Consider the following 18,461-nt stretch of genomic DNA (forward strand, 5'->3'; position numbering starts at 1 on the left):
GGAGCTATCCATATACGGTATGGCAACCCAACAGGCAGCATCATCAGAGATGATGGCTCAGGCCATGGATAGGGTGGCCACTTCCATTGTACCCCCCGAAAGGCTGATGGAGCGACTACAGGAGGCAACCGACTCCATCCACCAGTCACACAGGGAGGACATGTTGGCGTCCGACAGGGACAGGCGGGCGGCACTGGCGACTCTGCAGGAAGCCATTTCCATACAGTCCCAGGGCCACAGGGAAGCCCTGAGTGTGGAACTCCTTCACCTCAGGACGACTCTTGTTGAGCTTAAGGCTTCAACAAACAGAAAGACAGAACAGCAGCTGGAGCGTCTCACACGTACGCTCTCAGCTGAGATGCAGGCAACTAGGGCGGAGGTCCGGGCATCCCGTGAGTTGTTGCATGGGGACCTCCGCACACTTATCCTCCAGAACGAGACCTACCACACCCGCATGCTTGCAGCCATGGAGGAACAGACTAGGGCTTTGCGTGGGCTGCCTCCCATAGTGCCACCACCTCCTGATGCAGCTGCAGAGGGTGAGGAGAGCGACAGCAGTGATACTCCCACAATAGGGTAGCCATGTAGGCCATGAGCCCATGGAGGTGTTTTTTTTTCGCACGATCCACACAGGTGGGTTTTGGTATGCACCCTGTCCTCAGACCTCCTGGGTGGCCTCCCCCACTCCCCCGGGCCCATTAATGGCCCTTTTTTTAAATGTATTTATTTATTCATTTATTTATTTTTTGGGGACAGTGTGTTGCCTTGTGTGGCTCCCATGGGCATAAGCTGCATTGTGGCTGGGCACATGCAGGCTTGTCATGAATTTGGCAGGACAAAGACTGATATGCAATTGGATATTTCCCATCTGTGAAAGGCACAGTGAGTAAAAGCAGTGGCTGCGAACTCTCAAGTGGTTAATAACCACTGAACAGGTTATCAAGTCTGTTCTTTCGAGAGAGGGGCGCCCGCTACCTTTGCAAAACTATTTTTCAAGGAACCTGGGATTGGTAACCCTAGGTCTCCTGGGGGCAACCAGACGTGGTCTCCCTCTCACTGTGCTTAGATAGGCATCAGCTTCACCTCACTGATGATCCCCAACAAGGGTGAAACACGTGTATGGGGTTGCTGGTGGTACTCTCGTTCAGGTTGGAATTGCCATTGCATTTCGGTGCTGGACTGCCCCTGGGCAGGACAAAGACTGATATGCAAATGGATATTTCCCATCTGTGAAAGGCACAGTGAGTAAAAGCAGTGGCTGCGAACTCTCAAGTGGTTAATAACCACTGAACAGGTTATCAAGTCTGTTCTTTCGAGAGAGGGGCGCCCGCTACCTTTGCAAAACTATTTTTCAAGGAACATGGGATTGGTAACCCTAGGTCTCCTGGGGGCAACCAGACGTGGTCTCCCTCTCACTGTGCTTAGAGAGGCATCAGCTTCACCTCACTGATGATCCCCAACAAGGATGAAACACGTGTATGGGGTTGCTGGTGGTACTCTTGTTCAGGTTGGAATTGCCATTGCATTTCGGTGCTGGACTGCCCCTGGGCAGGACAAAGACTGATATGAAAATGGATATTTCCCATCTGTGAAAGGCACAGTGAGTAAAAGCAGTGGCTGCAAACTCTCAAGTGGCTAATAACCACTGAACAGGTTATCAAGTCTGTTGTTTCGAGAGAGGGGCGCCCGCTACCTTTGCAAAACTATTGTCATGAATTTGGTTCAGATGCTTGGGTTTTTGTGACACACACCCCTCCTGCTTCCCGTTTCCATGGGCTTGCAAAGGGTGTGCCCAAGTGACATTGACGTACATGGTGACATTGGACTCCCATTCGATGTGTGGGCAGTCTGTAGTCAATACTGTGTATACATTCATAGTGCATATTGTTGTTGTATTGTACACTGCATGGTGTATTGATATGTGCCTCTGCATTAATCTCATCCTCCTAATTTGCAGGTCCATTCCTCATGTCTTCACAATGCGGTCCACCTTGGAACTGGAGTCCATGTTGTAAGCAGTGCACCTACACTCTTGCGTGGCGCTAACACTGTATACTTGGAAGTGTTCGGAGGGCTGGCATCATCAGGTAGTGAGACTAGCAAATTTTTAAGTCTGTAATGTCATGTTTAAGGTAGGTTGGAGGTTGTGTAGGTGATTGGTATTTTTGGTAAGTATTTGGTAATGTGTGTTGTAGGTCCTGCATTACTGTGAGCATTTCATGTGTGGCCATGTTTCCATTAGGGACACTGTAGCTGGTGACACTTGGGGCATGTTGTGGGGATTAATTTGTTTCCTCTCACATTGCATGACATGCCATGGTGTGTTGTGTGGCCGTGCCGGGGAGGGGTTGGGTGAAATGGCACTGTTTTCATGTAGTATTTTGCGAGTGGGTATTCATTTCTGCAGCATGGAAGTGTGTCTTTTGATGACACTGCATTGGTGGTGTTTGTGTAGGTAGGGATGCACACATTGTGACACTTCCACATGAACAATCTCAGGCTCCTATGGTTCTGACAGTTGACTGTCCCTTTGTTCGTCTTAATTGTCAGGTCGAGTCATCATTGCTTATCAGATGGTGTGTGCCAGGGCTGTGTGCACTCCACTGGGGTGTGATTTCTATGTGAAGTAATTAGCCACCAGCTGCGTACGGGCTGCCTCACCCCGTGCCCTCTCCCCTCCCATGCGCAGCTGGCGTGCATGTGGTTGGGGATGTGGGGGCACCACCATGTCCACAGCCAGGCCCTGGCGTGTTGCAACATTGTGCAGGACACATGCTGCCACTATGATCCTGCACACTACTGGGGGCGCATATAACAGCTGCCCGCCAGAACGGTCAAGGGAGCGAAAGCATGACTTGAGCACTCTGAATGTGCGCTCCACTATGCCCCGGGTTGCAATATGGGCTGTGTTGTATCTTACCTCTGGAGGCGTGATGGGGTTCCGAATTGGCGTCATCATGTGGGTGCTCAGATGGTAGGCACTGTCCCCTGGTGAGGGGGTGATGGGTATCATTAGTGGGGTAGTGACATAATTCTGCATCTGACATGCATGCATGTGCAGTGGCATTCATACTCACCAAGCAGCCATGTATCGCCATGCCGCCCACCTTCTAGGTCCCGGCTTAGGGTAGACATTCGGTAAATGAAGCTGTCGTGGGTGGACCCTGGATAGTTGGCATATACTGAGGTGATGATTCCCTTGGCATTACATACTAGCTGCACGTTGATAGAATGCTAGTGCTTGCGGTTCCTATAGATGTGCTCAGATGCCCTGGGGGGACGTAGTGCCACATGGGTGCAGTCAATGGCACCTAGCACTTTTGGGAATTGTGCCACACCGTAGAAATCGAGGGCAGCAGCCTGCCTTTCTGCAGGTGTCCTGGGCAGGTATATGTGCCTACGGACTGATGGGCGTGCAGTGATGATGTTCAAGACCTGGTGTAGGCAGCATGACTGCGTGGCCTGTGACACCCCACCCACTATGGCACTTGTCCGCTGAAATGATCCTGTGGCCAAGAAGTGCAGTACATTGAGGACCTTCTCCAGGGGGCTGAGTGCTTGGGAGCACAGGGTGGGTGATGTGAGGTCATCCTCCCACTCACTGACCAGGTCCAGTATTATGTGTGGTGGAAACCTGTACCTCCCATACACCTGGTCATCAGGCATCCCAAAAAGGCTGGTTCTGGTAGTGAAAATTCGGGCCCTCACTATCCTCCTCCTCCTCCTTTGGTAACCCACGGCCACTGCTGCTAGGAACGGTATATTCATCCTGGGGTCTGAGCTTGTTTGTTGTTTGCGTGCACTTTTATGCTGCGCAGGTCGACGTACGCCTGCTTCATGCTGGCGTACGTGTTTCAGGATTGGACCATTTATTTTTCGGCGCGTCGTAGGCGGATGTGTGACTCTTCCCGCCCACCCCGGAAATACACGTAGCACGCTCTCCCAGGCCCAGTCGCGAGTAAATATTCCCGCCCACCCCTGGAATACACGTACCCCACTCTCACAGGCCCAGTTGCGTGTGGAAGTTCACGCGCACCCCGAAATACACATACCCAGGCTAATCGCGTGTGGAACTTCCCACGCACCCCGAAGTACATGTACCCAGGCTAATCGCGTGTGGAACTTCCCACGCACCCCGTAGTACGCGTACCCAGGCTAATCGCGTGTGGAACTTCCCGCGCACCCCGTAGTGCACGTACCCAGGCAAATCGCACGGCTGGGGGGTGAGGGTGCAGGGGGACATGAGTGGGGGTCTGGTGGAGGCTGGCCCTGGTGGCTGGGGGGTGGGGGTGGTGGGAGACATGAGTGGGGGCCTGGTGGAGGCTGCCCCTGCACTGCTGGGGGTTGGGGGTGGTGGGAGACATGAGTGGGGGCCTGGTAGAGGCTTCCCCTGCACTGCTGGGGGGTGGGGGTGCAGGGGGACATGAGTGGGGGCCTGGTGTAGGCTGCCCCTGCACTGCTGGGGGATAGGGGTGCAGGGAGACATGAGTGGGGGCCTGGTGGAGGCTGCCCCTGGTGGCTGGGGGGGTGGTGGGAGACATGAGTGGGGCCCTGGTGGAGGCTGCCCCTGCACTGCTGGGGGGTGGGGGTGCATGGGGACATGAGTGGGGGGCTGGTTTAGGCTGCCCCTGCACTGCTGGGGGGTGGGGGTGCAGGGAGACATGAGTGGGGGCCTGCCCCTGGTGGCTGGGGGGTGGGGGTGGTGGGAGACATGAGTGGGGGCCTTGTGGAGGCTGCCCCTGGTGGCTGGGGGGTGGGGGTGGTGGGAGACATGAGTGGGGGCCTGGTGGAGGCTGCCCCTGCACTGCTGGGGGGTCGGGGTGCAGGGGAACATGAGTCGGTGCCTGGTGGAGGGTGCCCCTGCACTGCTGGGGGGTGGGGGTGGTGGTAGACATGTGTGGGGGCCTGGTGGAGGGGGCCCCTGCACTGCTGGGGGGTGGGGGTGCTGGGAGACATGTGTTGGTGATCAGTAGTGCAAGGTGACATGTGGGTTGGCTGGTGGCCATGCCCCTGGTGGATGGGTTGCCTGTGGGACATGAGCAGGGGTGCAGGGTAGTCCCCTGTGGTGTGGGCTGCCTGCAGGGGCCGTGGAGGATGTAGAGGGAACACCTGGGAGGACCCACATGGCCAAATCACGTGTAGCATTCCCCGGCACCACCGAAATACACGTACCCTGCTGAAATCGCGTGTGAATCTTCCCGCGCACCTCGGAATACACGTACCCAGGTCAATCGCGTGTGGAACTTCCCGCGCACCCGAAGTACACATACCCAGGACAATTGCGTGTGGAACTTCACGCGCATCCCGAAGTACACGTACCCAGGACAATCGCGTGTGGAACTTCCCGCGCACCCCGGAGTACACGTACCCAGGCCAATCACGTGTGGAACTTCCCGCGCACCCTGTAGTACACGTACCCAGGCTAATCGTGTGTGGAACTTCCCGCGCACCCCGAAGTACACGTAGCCAGGCCAATCGCGTGTGGAGCACCCAGGAACACACGCACATGCTATTTTTCACACAGCGGGTGTCCGTGTTTGTCGGTACCCCTTTGCACCTCATTTGTCCTAGAGGGCCACTGTATGGCCCATTCATCATGGCTGTATATGGGTGCTTTTTGTTAGCGCACATTTTGGCGCACATTTTTTTCAGTCGCAGGGGCAGTACCGCCTGCTTTCTTGTGGCGTACTTGTTTGGCCCTGTGCGCGTCTTTGACCGTGCGCTGGTTTTCCCTATTCGATTCCATGAATACGGGTTGTAGGCGAGCGTGTGGGCGTTCCGCGCACTTGCCTCCTGTACTTCCCCCGTGACGCCCATATTTTCACACGTTGTTCCCCATTCCGCGTGTTACGCCCCGTGTTCCGCCTACTTTTGAGATGTGCACCGCGCTATGTGCGATTTCGCAGTAGCCGTCGCGCACGCTGTTGGATGACCTGTGCACCGGCATGCGCGGCGCACATTTTTAGCGCACATCCAATGTTTTTCTCGCGCACGGACTTCCATGAATCGATGTGCGCTGGTTTGCCTGCGATTTTCGCACTTTTACTGCGATTCACACGTTTTTGGTACCTCTGCGCGGGAATTTTCGGCGCACATTATTTCCATGAATCGACCCATAAGTTTCAGAAGGTGGCTCAGACAGCATAGAGTTACCTCAAAGGGCACATAGTGGGTGGGAATAACCGTAGGCAGTCAATGGTCAGGTACAAATCCCCAAAACACCCATAGGCTATGTGTCCTTCCATGGCAATAATGTTGGCTTGTATGCAGCGATTACAGCACCATCTGAAGGCCAAAAGTAAGAATAGTATGCAACCTCAAAGCCAGCACATCAGTTGACATCCTTAGCGGTCAGGAACATGCTTTTCACAGTATAGAATCTTATGTTGTAAACCTACTCTACTTTCAATAGAGAATAAAAGGTCCTTTTCATGGTTCTGAGTCTTTCACTGTATTGGATCACTAACTTTGCAGGAATGAATTCATAGTGCAATGCATTTGTTGAACTGTGTCATCTGAAGGGGCTGCAGTGTTTATGAAGTCCATGAGCATCTGCTTGACGGTGATTAGAAACACAAAAGGGATGCAGTCAGGGATGTAGAGGCCTGCAAAGATCTCCAGGTTGGGATTGTTCTTTGATGGCAGGCAGTGCACTGATTGCCTGGTCACTGAGATGAGGTTGCAACAATTGATGCTGGTGGTTGGTGTAGACTTGGGATCTCCATGGGTCCGTTATTGTCATGTGGATCACTGTATTTATTGGGGTATGCAATGCATTACACTCCTGCCTCAATGGGAAGCCCCATGTGTCACTTCAGTACTCTATGCATGGTCATCCTGCTGCAGTGAGAAGCCCCATGTGTCCGTGCAAAACCTGATAAATGACACTCCCACAGCAGTAATCCATAGCCCTCCTGTACAACGTGCACCTGGTAAGGAGTTTACAGCCTGTTTGGGGTTCTATTGTTGGAGGGATTTACCTGCGTTTTGAGTGTGATTTCCAATCTGTTTTTTTGTGCTGTATTGCTTATAAAGGGCATTGCCTTTGTGGTGAAGTGATTTGTTTGTTTCTGTCCCCTCTCATCCCTTCTTCATGGCAATTGGATGAGGCAGTCAGGTATCCCTGTCCTCTGTTTTTGTAGTCCATTGTTACTGATTTGGCCTTCTTTCCTGTTAGTAATCCTTAGCTATCCCGTACAGCAAGCATCTGGTATGGAGTTTGCAGCCTATTTTGGGTTCTTTTGGAAGGATTTACCTATGTTTTGAGTGTGATTTCCAATCCTTTTTTGTGATGGATTACTTCTAGAGGGTACTGCATTTGTGGTGTAGTCCTGTGTTTGTTTATGTGCCTTTTACCCTCTCCTCCCATCTTCATAGCAATTGGTTGAGGCTGTCATGTGTATTTTAATTTTTTAGGGTAGTCAATGTATTACATCTAGCAAAATTTTGATGGTAGCCAATATATTGCATTTAGATGAATTTTGAGGGTAGCCATTGTATTCACAGCTTGATGAATCTTTGAGGGTAGGCAATACTGCATTTATATAGCCAATGGCCAGAATTTAGCCGCACTTTGAATTCACCCCCTTTTAAATCCAGCTGCATCTACACAACTAAGAACCAGCCAGGACAAACAGGTACGTATCTCACTCCATGCCTATGGATACTAGCCGAAGGCACGGCCACCAACACACACATATCTGCTATCATGCACTACTCTAAAACACTTTGCACCACACGTCTACCATTAGAATGCAGCTATCCCTCAAGTTAAAAATGTGGTTTCGCTGCACACATAATGATTCTTCTGTTCTTGCATACTCTCCAGAATACCTCCTTTCAGCACCACTTCACTACATGTACTACTCTAAGACACATTGCACAACAGCTCTGCACTTAGAATGCAGCTATCATCCATGATAAAATTTGGTCAAGCTACACACATAGCACACTCTCCATACAACCTCTCTGCACCCATATGCATGCCTGCTCAACATGGGTGACTAGCATGGACTTGGCCACCTGTACCTACCTTAGTATTGGCTAAAATGCTCAAACGCATTCTATAATTCTCTGATGAATTTCGCATACCTGGAGTTCTGTCCTCCAAGGGCATTCAACCTACATCGTGTTGGGACCATTCCAATGGTGAAAGGCGCTATACAAATGACAATTGCATTACATTAACAGGGAAGGTTTAATTTCTTTTGTTGTGTGTTTGGGTCTGACTAGGATGCCTGAATGACTCTCTGAGTGGGTACACCGTATGATAAGGTGTATATTTAAGGGTTTTTGAAGCCCCCGTTTCCCACAACTGTGCATGGAGTTTTATGGGTATTTGAGTGCTCCTCTGACTGGCTCTGCCTTATCATGGGGGTACATTTGGGGTGTTCTGGGGATCCACCATATATGTCCTGCTATGTCTAGCATCTTCCAGCATACATGGCCTCCTGTCCCTTTGACCACCCCACTGTCATCCACAAAGTTAGGCAGTGGTATTCACCACATTGGCCAGGATGCTTAGCTCTACTGTAGGCCTTTTGGGACGAGGGGAGAAAATGGTTCTCTTCAAGCAGTCTGGGACACAACCTGGAACAATGAGCTGCTTATAAAGGCTGCCAACACTGGGACGGGAGTAGAGATATTTTGTATCAGATATTTTCTATCAGATATTTTAAAGATGGTAGGGCACAGTAGTACCTTTTCTGATGATGCATTCTTCTTGGTAAACGTTTTCATGAGTTCTGTAGTGGAGATTTATCTACAGACAGTAAGGGATGTCATGGAGGAATACGTCAGTGGAACTGGGTTTGTTCAAGGTGTCCAGTTAAAAGGAGTTTTTATGAAAAGGATTGTAAGCTCTTTACAAACACAGAGACTTTGGCAGGTATGTTTTAATGATGCAAATGGAGAAATGCCCTGTGTTTCCGATGTATTCCTTTGTTGTAGTCTCTAAGGTGTCTCTGTTTTTAAGCAGTGCAGATCAGGTTTTCTATTAGTCTGTTAGGTGCGGGCAAGTACCCCGCCATTTGCTGAAGTTTTTATTTGGAGATGTCATCTTTTTATGATAGTGGCAGCGAGAACATAAAGAGAATTAGTGCAATGTCAATATTCTGGAAAAGCAGGAAACGAGTGAGCATTTGTTATTTGGTATGTATTGACTTCTATAGCGCTTTATGCCAAAGCGCTTTACCAAAATGAATGAGTTGGTGAAATGGTTACAATGAAAACAGCCGAGAACAAGAAAACAGAAAGCAAAGAGAACAGAAGAGCACCGATATAGGAAGACATTTGATATGATGCTTCATAAAATCAGTAAAGGTGAAAGTCCATCAACCAGATGAAAATTGCAAGACCACAAATAAAGCCTCCCCCCAAACAAAAAGTTAGCTTGGAAGGCAGCAGATCTAAAAAAAAAAATAACACAGTCAATGCTGAGCCAGTGTGCAGGAGGCACGTGCATAGGAGTATTTGTGTGGGCCCTGAAGAACATCCAGCAGATTAACGCCTCGCGGACTGAAACATGTACATGTAGGGCAATTGTATGAGTGTAGATACATTTTGACCAGTGTGGCCCTTACTCACGTTCCAACATAATGTGTTTGGGACAATTGCGAATTTTGAGAACGAATTTACGTGTATGACACACCAGATGTGCAATAGGAATTCGAGATTCTATGAGTGTGCACTGTATTAATGTTTTTAACATTTCATAATATCTTTTTATTTTGTATTGGTGATGGGTATAATAAAAGATATATTTTTTAGATATTGGGTACGATAACATCAGAGTGAAAGTCCTTTACTTTCCATTTCTGTTAAACAACAGGGAATGAGATTGTGTTGCACATAGCCGTTCTTTTGAATATGATATGAATTTGTCTTCCCCATGAGGTAGGAAGACAAAATGTCCTCTGTTGTGGGGTTGCTGATTGAGAGTGAGTGTTATGTTCCACTAACTGAAAACACGAATATACGTTTTTTAAGATAATTTCTATTCATGTCATCAGCAGTGACATTTTTCTAACTTAAAACCTTGTTGTTCTTAACGCCATTTTGAGATTTTCATTTGTATGCTCTGCCGGCAGTTCATATCTGAATAAAGCTGGGTTTTCTCATGTACTTCGTGTTACTCTGTTTATTGAGTGTTCCTCTTTATTGATATACTTGGGCCCAGAGGCGTTGCTAGGGGGGGCTAAAGGGGCTGTAGCCCTGGGTCTATTGGTTGTAGCCCCGGATAGAAGCTCAGGGGTTACAACCAAAAATGCTAGCTAGCCCCAAGTCCCGACAGTCCCAAAATTAGCATAGCCCCGGATCTTTTCCAGACCTAGCAACACCCCTGCTTGGACCTATTATAACAGCAAGAATGATGACTTCTGGAATCCAGGGGACCATGGCACAGCGTAAGCAGCGATTCCCTCAAGCTGCAGCTAAATGCCAGCTCTGCCAGGTCCAACAGGCGGCCTGCAAACATTACTCACGGTTACCATCTTGCTTGGAAGGAGGGGCAAGGGTGGGCAGAGGATCTGAAGACCTCTACAAAGTTGGAAGAGGTGACCCCCGTTGCCTGTCTCTTGATTAGCCTGCAACACTTTTGAAGGCAATGGGGCAGTAAGTAGGTAACAAGGTGGTGTGACGATAGGCAGGACAGTTGAGGGAAATGCCATGTTGCTGACCTGAATTTTGTAGCTTGCTGGAAGGAAGTCATCTACTTCTGTAGAATAGTTATCTGTAAACCAGGTTTCCATAATATGTACAAGTTCAAGGTAGGGTCAACCTGGTGGTGAGCGACCTTATAAAAAAAGTTCTCAGGCTTGATGAATTTGACTTGTAAAAGGATTAATTGTTTGCTCAGGGAGGAGGACGGACTGGTGGCCAGGGGATGGTGGATGATCTTCACCTCAGAAAACCTGTCTCGGGGAGACTGTAGAAATTAAGGAGTTAATGCCTCCACAGCAGTAGGAGACCTGACAGTAGTAGCTGTGGATGTTGAGATGTAAGAATGAGAGTGGGTCATAGGGAGTTGATAATAAGCATATGCGTGCGGTTTCCTAGCACTATAATGGTTACTCTATTACTGTAGAAGCTGATGGCAAACACGAGGAGTGGGATACGGGGTGACAGTCTGCATAGCACCCCTGTTCAAAGGAGCAATAGCAGTAGTACAGAAGTAATTACGTATATATTTGCATTTGGGTTTCATATAGCTCAAACATAGTTAGAAAGCAAGAGAGCGATGGATATGTCGTCAAGGGTATGAAGTATGGGATGTGATGCATGAAGGCATCAAGCAAGCATGTGTTTTGCACAATAATATGTCACAGGTAAATATGGATGGCCATTGTAGTTTTGATTGCCGCTGAGTTGTGTTGGCAAATAGGCATGACAAGGTTTCATTTTAAGGTAACTTTCTGGAATTTATTTTAAGTTATGTAAAGGTGTCCCGGTGTGAAAGGTGATACAGAAACAGATTATGAATTTTGTAGTTAGTTTTCGGGAGAACGGGGACGAAAAGGAAAAGAAAATAGGAAGCATTCTTGGTGAGAAGAGCTCACAACTGTGTTGCCTTTACTGGAAGAGAATCTGTTGGGGCTGCTGCAGGGCTGAGGTAGGTGGAGAGAAAAGCAAAAATTAGAATGGGTGAAAATCTGCTTTCAAAGTGACCTTTCGGTGAGCATTTTGGTGGCCAATACAGGGTAGGTGTTGAGAAGCATTTAACATGTAGCTGAAGAAAGCACAGCCATCAGTGGCACAGTCCGGAATGAGTCACAGTTGAAGAAACCCAACATTCGAGCCACAGGCATTAGCATCATAGCCCGTCAGTGAGTTGTAGCGGAATGCGCACAAAAGCACAACTATAGTTAGTTGACTTACAGAATAGTGGATGAGGGATCCTCTAACAGACGAAGAACTATGTAATAGAGAAAATAACTAGATTGCACTGAGGGCAGTTCCAGGAATTCTTTGCAAGGTGGGCACTACCACATGTGGATCTGCCTTAGCCCTGCCCCTTTCCAGCTGCTCACTGAGTCATCTTACTGGTGGTCCGTCATCTTGGAATTGGATTCAAAGGGTACACATAAGTGTGCTCGCTCATGTACAGAGAGCATTGGGTAGTCCTTTTATGGTTCATGGTGACAGCTTCTGATCAAAGACAGATGGTGTCTCTCTGCCCGTGAGAGATCTTGAATGATTCCCCTAGACTGTGTAGGAATGAAATAGGTCAGTGTCTCTCCACAAATGGGACCTCGTGGACGTCTACTCTGGGATTGTGTATGCTATTGTATTGTGATAACGTGTGGATGCTTGCTTTTTTTCTATCCACTTCCTGTCTGTGTGGTAGAAGGCCCTACAATGGATAAATGTGTCTGATGTTTCAACACTGTGGGATTTTCCATGAGGAGTCTGGGATAAAGCAGCCCACCCTGATGGTAATGTCATCCGCTAATACAACCATCCTGTAAAGTGTCAGGATCCTCTCTTGCCCCATGTACTTCGCCCTGTTCCTAGCATAGTGGGGTAGTAAGGTGATTCTTGCCACGTGGCCAACGGGCCCAGCATCACGTAGATTGTGTGGCACCCGCCCTCTTGACAACCACACTATCCACCACTAAGGTCAGACAGGGGAACTCGTCACAAATGCTTGAATTAGCTTAGAGCTGAGATGGTCTCCAGTCGGCTATCATTACATAGCATTCGGTTTCATACAAGTAAAAATATTATTCATTGCTATATTCTAGGTATAGGATTGTCAGCCAACGGCATAGTGAAATCTATTCGAGTTTTCAGAAAAACCCCATATATAAGCAAATGAACCTTCTGAATTTCATTGTCTGCACATACACTTTCCCCAAGCCTATACACTTCAGATAAACCATTAAGGAGAATGTAAATATCTTCTTTTATTCTTAAGCCATTTGTTTTGCATGTCTACCTAACTTGAAGTGTATTCTGATTAAGGGATGCCACAAAGGTTGTATATTACGGTCTAGCTGCACACCTAATGTTTTCTCTCACATACTCTCCAGACAACCTCATCAACCATGCCCTACTCTAAGACACTTTGCATAACACCCATGCCTTTAGAATGCAGCTATCCCCACTGAACTGGAGTTCCCAGCCTCATAAGATGAGATAGCAATACCTTTAATATGGATGGTGGATGCAGAAATTATTCAAACATCAATAATAGCAACGACTCAGGTAGTTGGCAAAAGGATAACTGTTTTAATATCAATTATCTAAAAGAGGGAGTGCAACGGACACGAACGGACGTCTAAGCGCAAAATCTCTCAATGCATCTTAGAAAAAAGCAATCTTATATTGCAAAAAATTGTCATAGGTGACGTTAACCTGCGTATTACTAATGTCATCCTACGTGGAAAAATACAAAAACCTAGTGCCAAGTGCGGTAGGGTCTAACAAGATCATCTAAGTATATAATCCATACTCGTTTAGGCAGTGGAATAAAATGATAGGCTTCTTAACATCAGGCGGGGCAACTAAGCCCTCCCTTCAAACAGGTCACTATGAACGTCATTAAATACACAACGTTCTATTGGCTAAATAACTAGAGGACCCTATCATTGGTTGGCTTCTAACCGCCGTCAGTAGTAGTTTTTCCACCTACGTATGGCAGCACTTAGGATGGGCGTCCAGGTGCTGGTGAGCTCATTTTAACCATAGATTCCCACCAATTAATATATCCATCCATCATCACCTCAGTGGTCTGCTGTCAATTAGGACTTTGAACTTGTCCTTTGGAGTGTTCTTTGCTCTGGGAAATTCAGAGGAGTGAAGACACGCTCTGCCCTCATGCGTATGTGTGACCATCATGTTCGTCCAACATTTTCTCCCCACGTCACTGAAGACCACGAAATCGAGCTTCTAGAGTGTTAAAAATACTATTTTCTAATAGACCTCTGACGTCTTCTTGATTTTGTCCATGCCTTCTGAACAGGAGCTCCATTCTTTCACACGATTTGTATCCAATGTCAGCTCACTGCAGCCTGATACGGTCTTGGCTTCTTGGCTCATCCAGCTTCGCCTGTCTGAGATTCGCCTGTAATTTCACTTGTTTTTCTAACTGCGACATACTGGAAAAGCGGCCATACTTCTTTTGCTCAGCTCTGCTATTGTACGTGGTGGAAACATCCATTCTTTACTGACTCCTATATATGTATATATTGGCGCATGCCGCAATCTATTCACTATAAAGCTAGCCTCAAGAATACTGCTTACGTTTCTTTGCATACGTACACGTGTAAAACAGCTCGACATTTTGATCTATGTCGTTGCATAAGCTTCTTCATCTTGATCCCAAAATGACACTTATCTTTGATACTTTCTTGATACCTTATAGAATTTCCTATATTCTCTCGTCTCTGCATCTTTTCTATACACGTCAGTCTTGCTTTGTGTGACGTCACCATTCATCTTCTGTCTCGTATGCAGATATGGCTTTCTCAATGGGAACCTTGCTTCCAAGATTCTCCTAGGTATCAGTATTTTCACTGGTACTGGACGTGTCTCACACTCTGGCTCCCCACATATAGGCACTATGGGCGAGTTGGTGGAGGTGGGGGTACTTGGCTCCTTCTCTACACCACAATAAAATTCAGTCTAGCTGCAAACATAATGAATTCTCCTGCTTCACATACTTTGTACAACTCCTCTGCCATTAGAATGCAGCTACCCCCACAATACAAATGTGTTCTAGCTGCACCCATAATATCTCTCTCACATACTCTCCAGACTACCTATCTGCACCCACCCACATTTCCTCTCAACAGTGGTGACTAGCAGGGATTTGGCCACCCCTACCTACCTTCGTACTGGCTAAAATGCACACACACATTCTATAACTCTCTGACAAATGTCCTATACTTGGCCTCTGGTCCCCAAGGGTGTTCAACCTACAGTGTGTTGAGATCATACCAATGGTGAAAGGTGCTATACGATTGCCCATTACATTACATTATGAGTTACTTGTAGAGGAAAATACCATAAATTGTCAATTGTGTCTGTTCTTTAATTGGTGTTTACAAAGTCCACATTTGTAAATTAATGTTCCAGAGGCATTAGAAAACAGGGAACAAATGAAAAGAGCCTCCTGACCGTCCTAACTTCCTTACTGACTTGTGGAGAAGCTGAACTAGCATGTCTTCAGGAGGAAGTGGGCGTCATAATCCATGGCCATCAGGTTGAGCACTCATCCAACTCTCTGGAAAGCTGTGATGCCAACAGACGCTTATCCCCTCAAATGAATGGATAATGTGATCTACACTACAAGAGGCAAATTGGAAATTCAGGAAAGGAGGACTCAAAAAATAGTAGACGCAGGCCAGATACAGATAAATTGTGTAGAGGCCCCGACATTAAAGACTTTGTTACAGGGAGGAAAGGCATAAAGCAAGATCGAAGGCTACACAATCTAATCAGTGCTATAATTCATCTCCATGTTGTAGCCCCTTTGAAGCTTCTGTAGCAAGGGCGCTTTCATGGAATCATGTGAATTATCTTGGTATATACTATTACTAGCAAAAAGTACCCGTTCTACGAACGGGTTCTGTGGACAGACAACAGGTGTCCACACACTTGTGGGACTCACCCATCCCCTGCACATCCAATTTGGATTGTATATACAACCAAATGTTTAGTTATTCACGCATCAAATTTATCAACAATATTCACACAACAAATTTTTATATAAAATCATTTTTTATAAGAGAAATCAATTATTTTACTCCAAAATGTAAATTCCTCACAATTTGATTCTATCACAATCTTCTCAATTTATGCTGACATTGAGTTTGTAGCGTAAACTAAATCATTTTCTTTTTCTTTTTTTCATTTTCACTCATCACCTATTTTCTGCGTGCAATAATGTAAATGTGGGTAATGTATGTTCTGTGGATTCATAATGAGTGCTCTACAGGAACACTCTGCTTAGCAACGAGAGCGTATCATAAAAGCAGTCTTTTACTTTCTAGAACTTAACATAAGCAGCGCAATCAGCCAACTTGATTTGTAACGCTTTCATCAATTTTATTGGCACGTCTATTAAATGCATGTTTAATAAAATGCTGACTGGCCAACTGACTCGTACAGAGCAACATAATTGCACTTGCTCAATATCATTTTGTGCAGCCATTTACATTTGTATCCTTCTCCTCCAGCACTGAAATGACGTGTTTACATTGATATTTTTAACTGTGTAACTGTAGCAGATCATACGCACCAATGTGTGAGACACTGAAGTGGTTGGTGTTGCGAATGATGTGTTTTCTTGGAATGCCTTTCTCCCTAAATGGGAATTTTACTGGAAGTTTCTTCTGGTGTGTTACATGCTTTGTGAGGCGCCTTATGCCTGCAAGCATTTAGGTTTGCCCCTACATTGCGCCCTTCCCAGCTCCTGTCTGACTTTACTCCTCAGATGTGTTCTAATGTGCGCGGACACACAGGTCAGGATTTCCTCTATTCCAGCAAGGCTTGGGTGATGCTTCGCTAATCCCAAACCTGTAATCATTTCCTGGAATTGTGAATGCACGTGTCCTTTTCTGGGTCTGGGTTGCTGGTACTTCACACAGCCACTGCTTAAAACCTTTCCAGAATACAGACATAGTGGGTGGAATGCATAGGCCGCTGCTGGTGTCATGGATACACTCTCCTCGGATGGTTTCCACAACAATCTGGGACTTGCACGTAGCTCCTTTACAGGTTTTGCATAAATGTATCATTTGTAACTGAATTTTTAGGGCCATTTTACAAGAGGCAGCTTTTGGCACTGAGCGGGGGCAGAGGGCCGGTTAATAGGGCCGCAGTGCCAAGTGGGGCAGCCAATCCCCTCCTGCCCCTGCTTCTACACTGGTCCTTTTTCTGTTTGAAAAATGAATCCTTCTCGCACCCCCCACCCCACCATAGCGAGGGAGTGTGGCGCAACAGGGGTTGCAAAAATGATGAATTTCCTGCTATGTTCCCGGCCCACCTTTGCTTCTCTGGGGGCCACTCACCAAACTGCAGTACTTTCCAAACATCCATCCCTCTGCCCTTCTTCCTCCGTCCCCGCTTAGCAGGGAGGATAGCCCAGGGGCAATGCACTTGTCTTGGAAGCAAGACGGCACGGAGCAACACAGGTTCGATCGCTGGGTACACGCTCAGAAAGCTCTGGGTATTAAGCGTGTTATAAATAACCAATAATACATTATGGCAAATCCATGGGACCCCCTTGCAGCCCCTTATCACTCCCGCCCCCATTCTTGCTTGTCCCTTCTTCCCTTCACTTGACATTCCACTCGTCTCCCTCCCCAATCCAGACCTACTCACTTACCGAACTCATCCGTTTTGATCGCAATGGATTACGAGTGAAACGTCCTCTTCGGAAGGTGTGGCCCACTTACAATAACTCCAAAATAAAGAGCAGGACAAACACAACGTCCAGTACTTTACCTGGCTACGGATTGCATTACTTTTGAAGAGGTGTCTTTTAAGGTGTCCTTAAGGTTGTCCTTTAGGTTACTGAACAGTCTTCCTGCTCCTCCTTTCACTATATCCAGTAAGCCTCCTCCATAGTTGGCATCCATATCTGGTGACGAGGCACCTGAATAGAGACAAGTACATTGTATTTGTTCAGATTAATAAACTATACATAGATAAACCAATGCCTCTGTTGCACTAAATCATATCCCGAGCAGGGTTTGAAATCTGTTAGAACCCATCATTATTCTAGTTATTGTCACCGAGTGATCAGGTGATATAGTCCCACTGAGTTGTCGTTTTAGCAGTGACCGGACCAGTTCTCTACTTAAGTTCAGCTTGTGGTCCTCAAGGATACGCCCTCTGCTCCCAAAAATGAATTTATTTATTCTGGGTGTACATATAAAAGACACAGTTGCAACTGAACGATTTATATTTGGCCACAAATATCTAATCAGTTTAATTACATATTAGATAATAAGGCAGGTTTTGAAACTGATATGTTGAGAACAGACAAAGCAATGACTGAAAATGAAATGTTACAAAGGAGCGAAAAAGAAATGTCTTTAGCTTTTTCCTGTCCTGGACAAACATTGGAATCATTTTATGCCCATCAAAAGTGTTTTCACCATCGGAATTTTGCCATCCCCACTCACAGCAGATTTCTGCGACCTGAACCTTCCAGACCCCGTAAGATGTTCATTAACCAGATGACTGAGAGACAGGAACTACAATGCCTCACTGTATGCATAATGCAGCCTCTCTGCTATGCACTCATTCCTCCAGTGGCAACAAGCACAGACACTATAGAACTAGTGTCTCGTGGCCGTGCCCTTCTGGCTCATGGCAGCGACCACTACAAAGCAATAGTCTGTCTCACTAATTGCCCACTGATTAGGCTATACAATTTAAAATCAAACATTACAATGAATGACTAAACACTTCTTGTGAATTATGAGCATGTGTATAGCCATCAAGTATACAAT

The 18,461-nt window shown here is 46.9% G+C and overlaps 1 protein-coding gene across 4 annotated transcripts in view; it reads right to left on the minus strand.

Moving 5' to 3' along the window:
- Positions 1–18,461, minus strand: part of DNAJC6 (DnaJ heat shock protein family (Hsp40) member C6) — a 564,838-nt gene that overhangs the window by 274,086 nt on the left and 272,291 nt on the right. For all 4 annotated transcript variants that reach the window (XM_069641979.1, XM_069641980.1, XM_069641978.1 and 1 more), the window contains one exon: positions 17,449–17,599. In XM_069641979.1, coding sequence (XP_069498080.1) covers positions 17,449–17,599 — 151 coding nt within the window. The remainder of the gene's footprint in view (positions 1–17,448; positions 17,600–18,461) is intronic.

The sequence above is a fragment of the Ambystoma mexicanum genome, chromosome 1q, assembly GCF_040938575.1.
Source record: "Ambystoma mexicanum isolate Mex_15411 chromosome 1q, UKY_AmexF1_1, whole genome shotgun sequence".
NCBI classification, from domain to species: Eukaryota; Metazoa; Chordata; class Amphibia; order Caudata; family Ambystomatidae; genus Ambystoma; species Ambystoma mexicanum.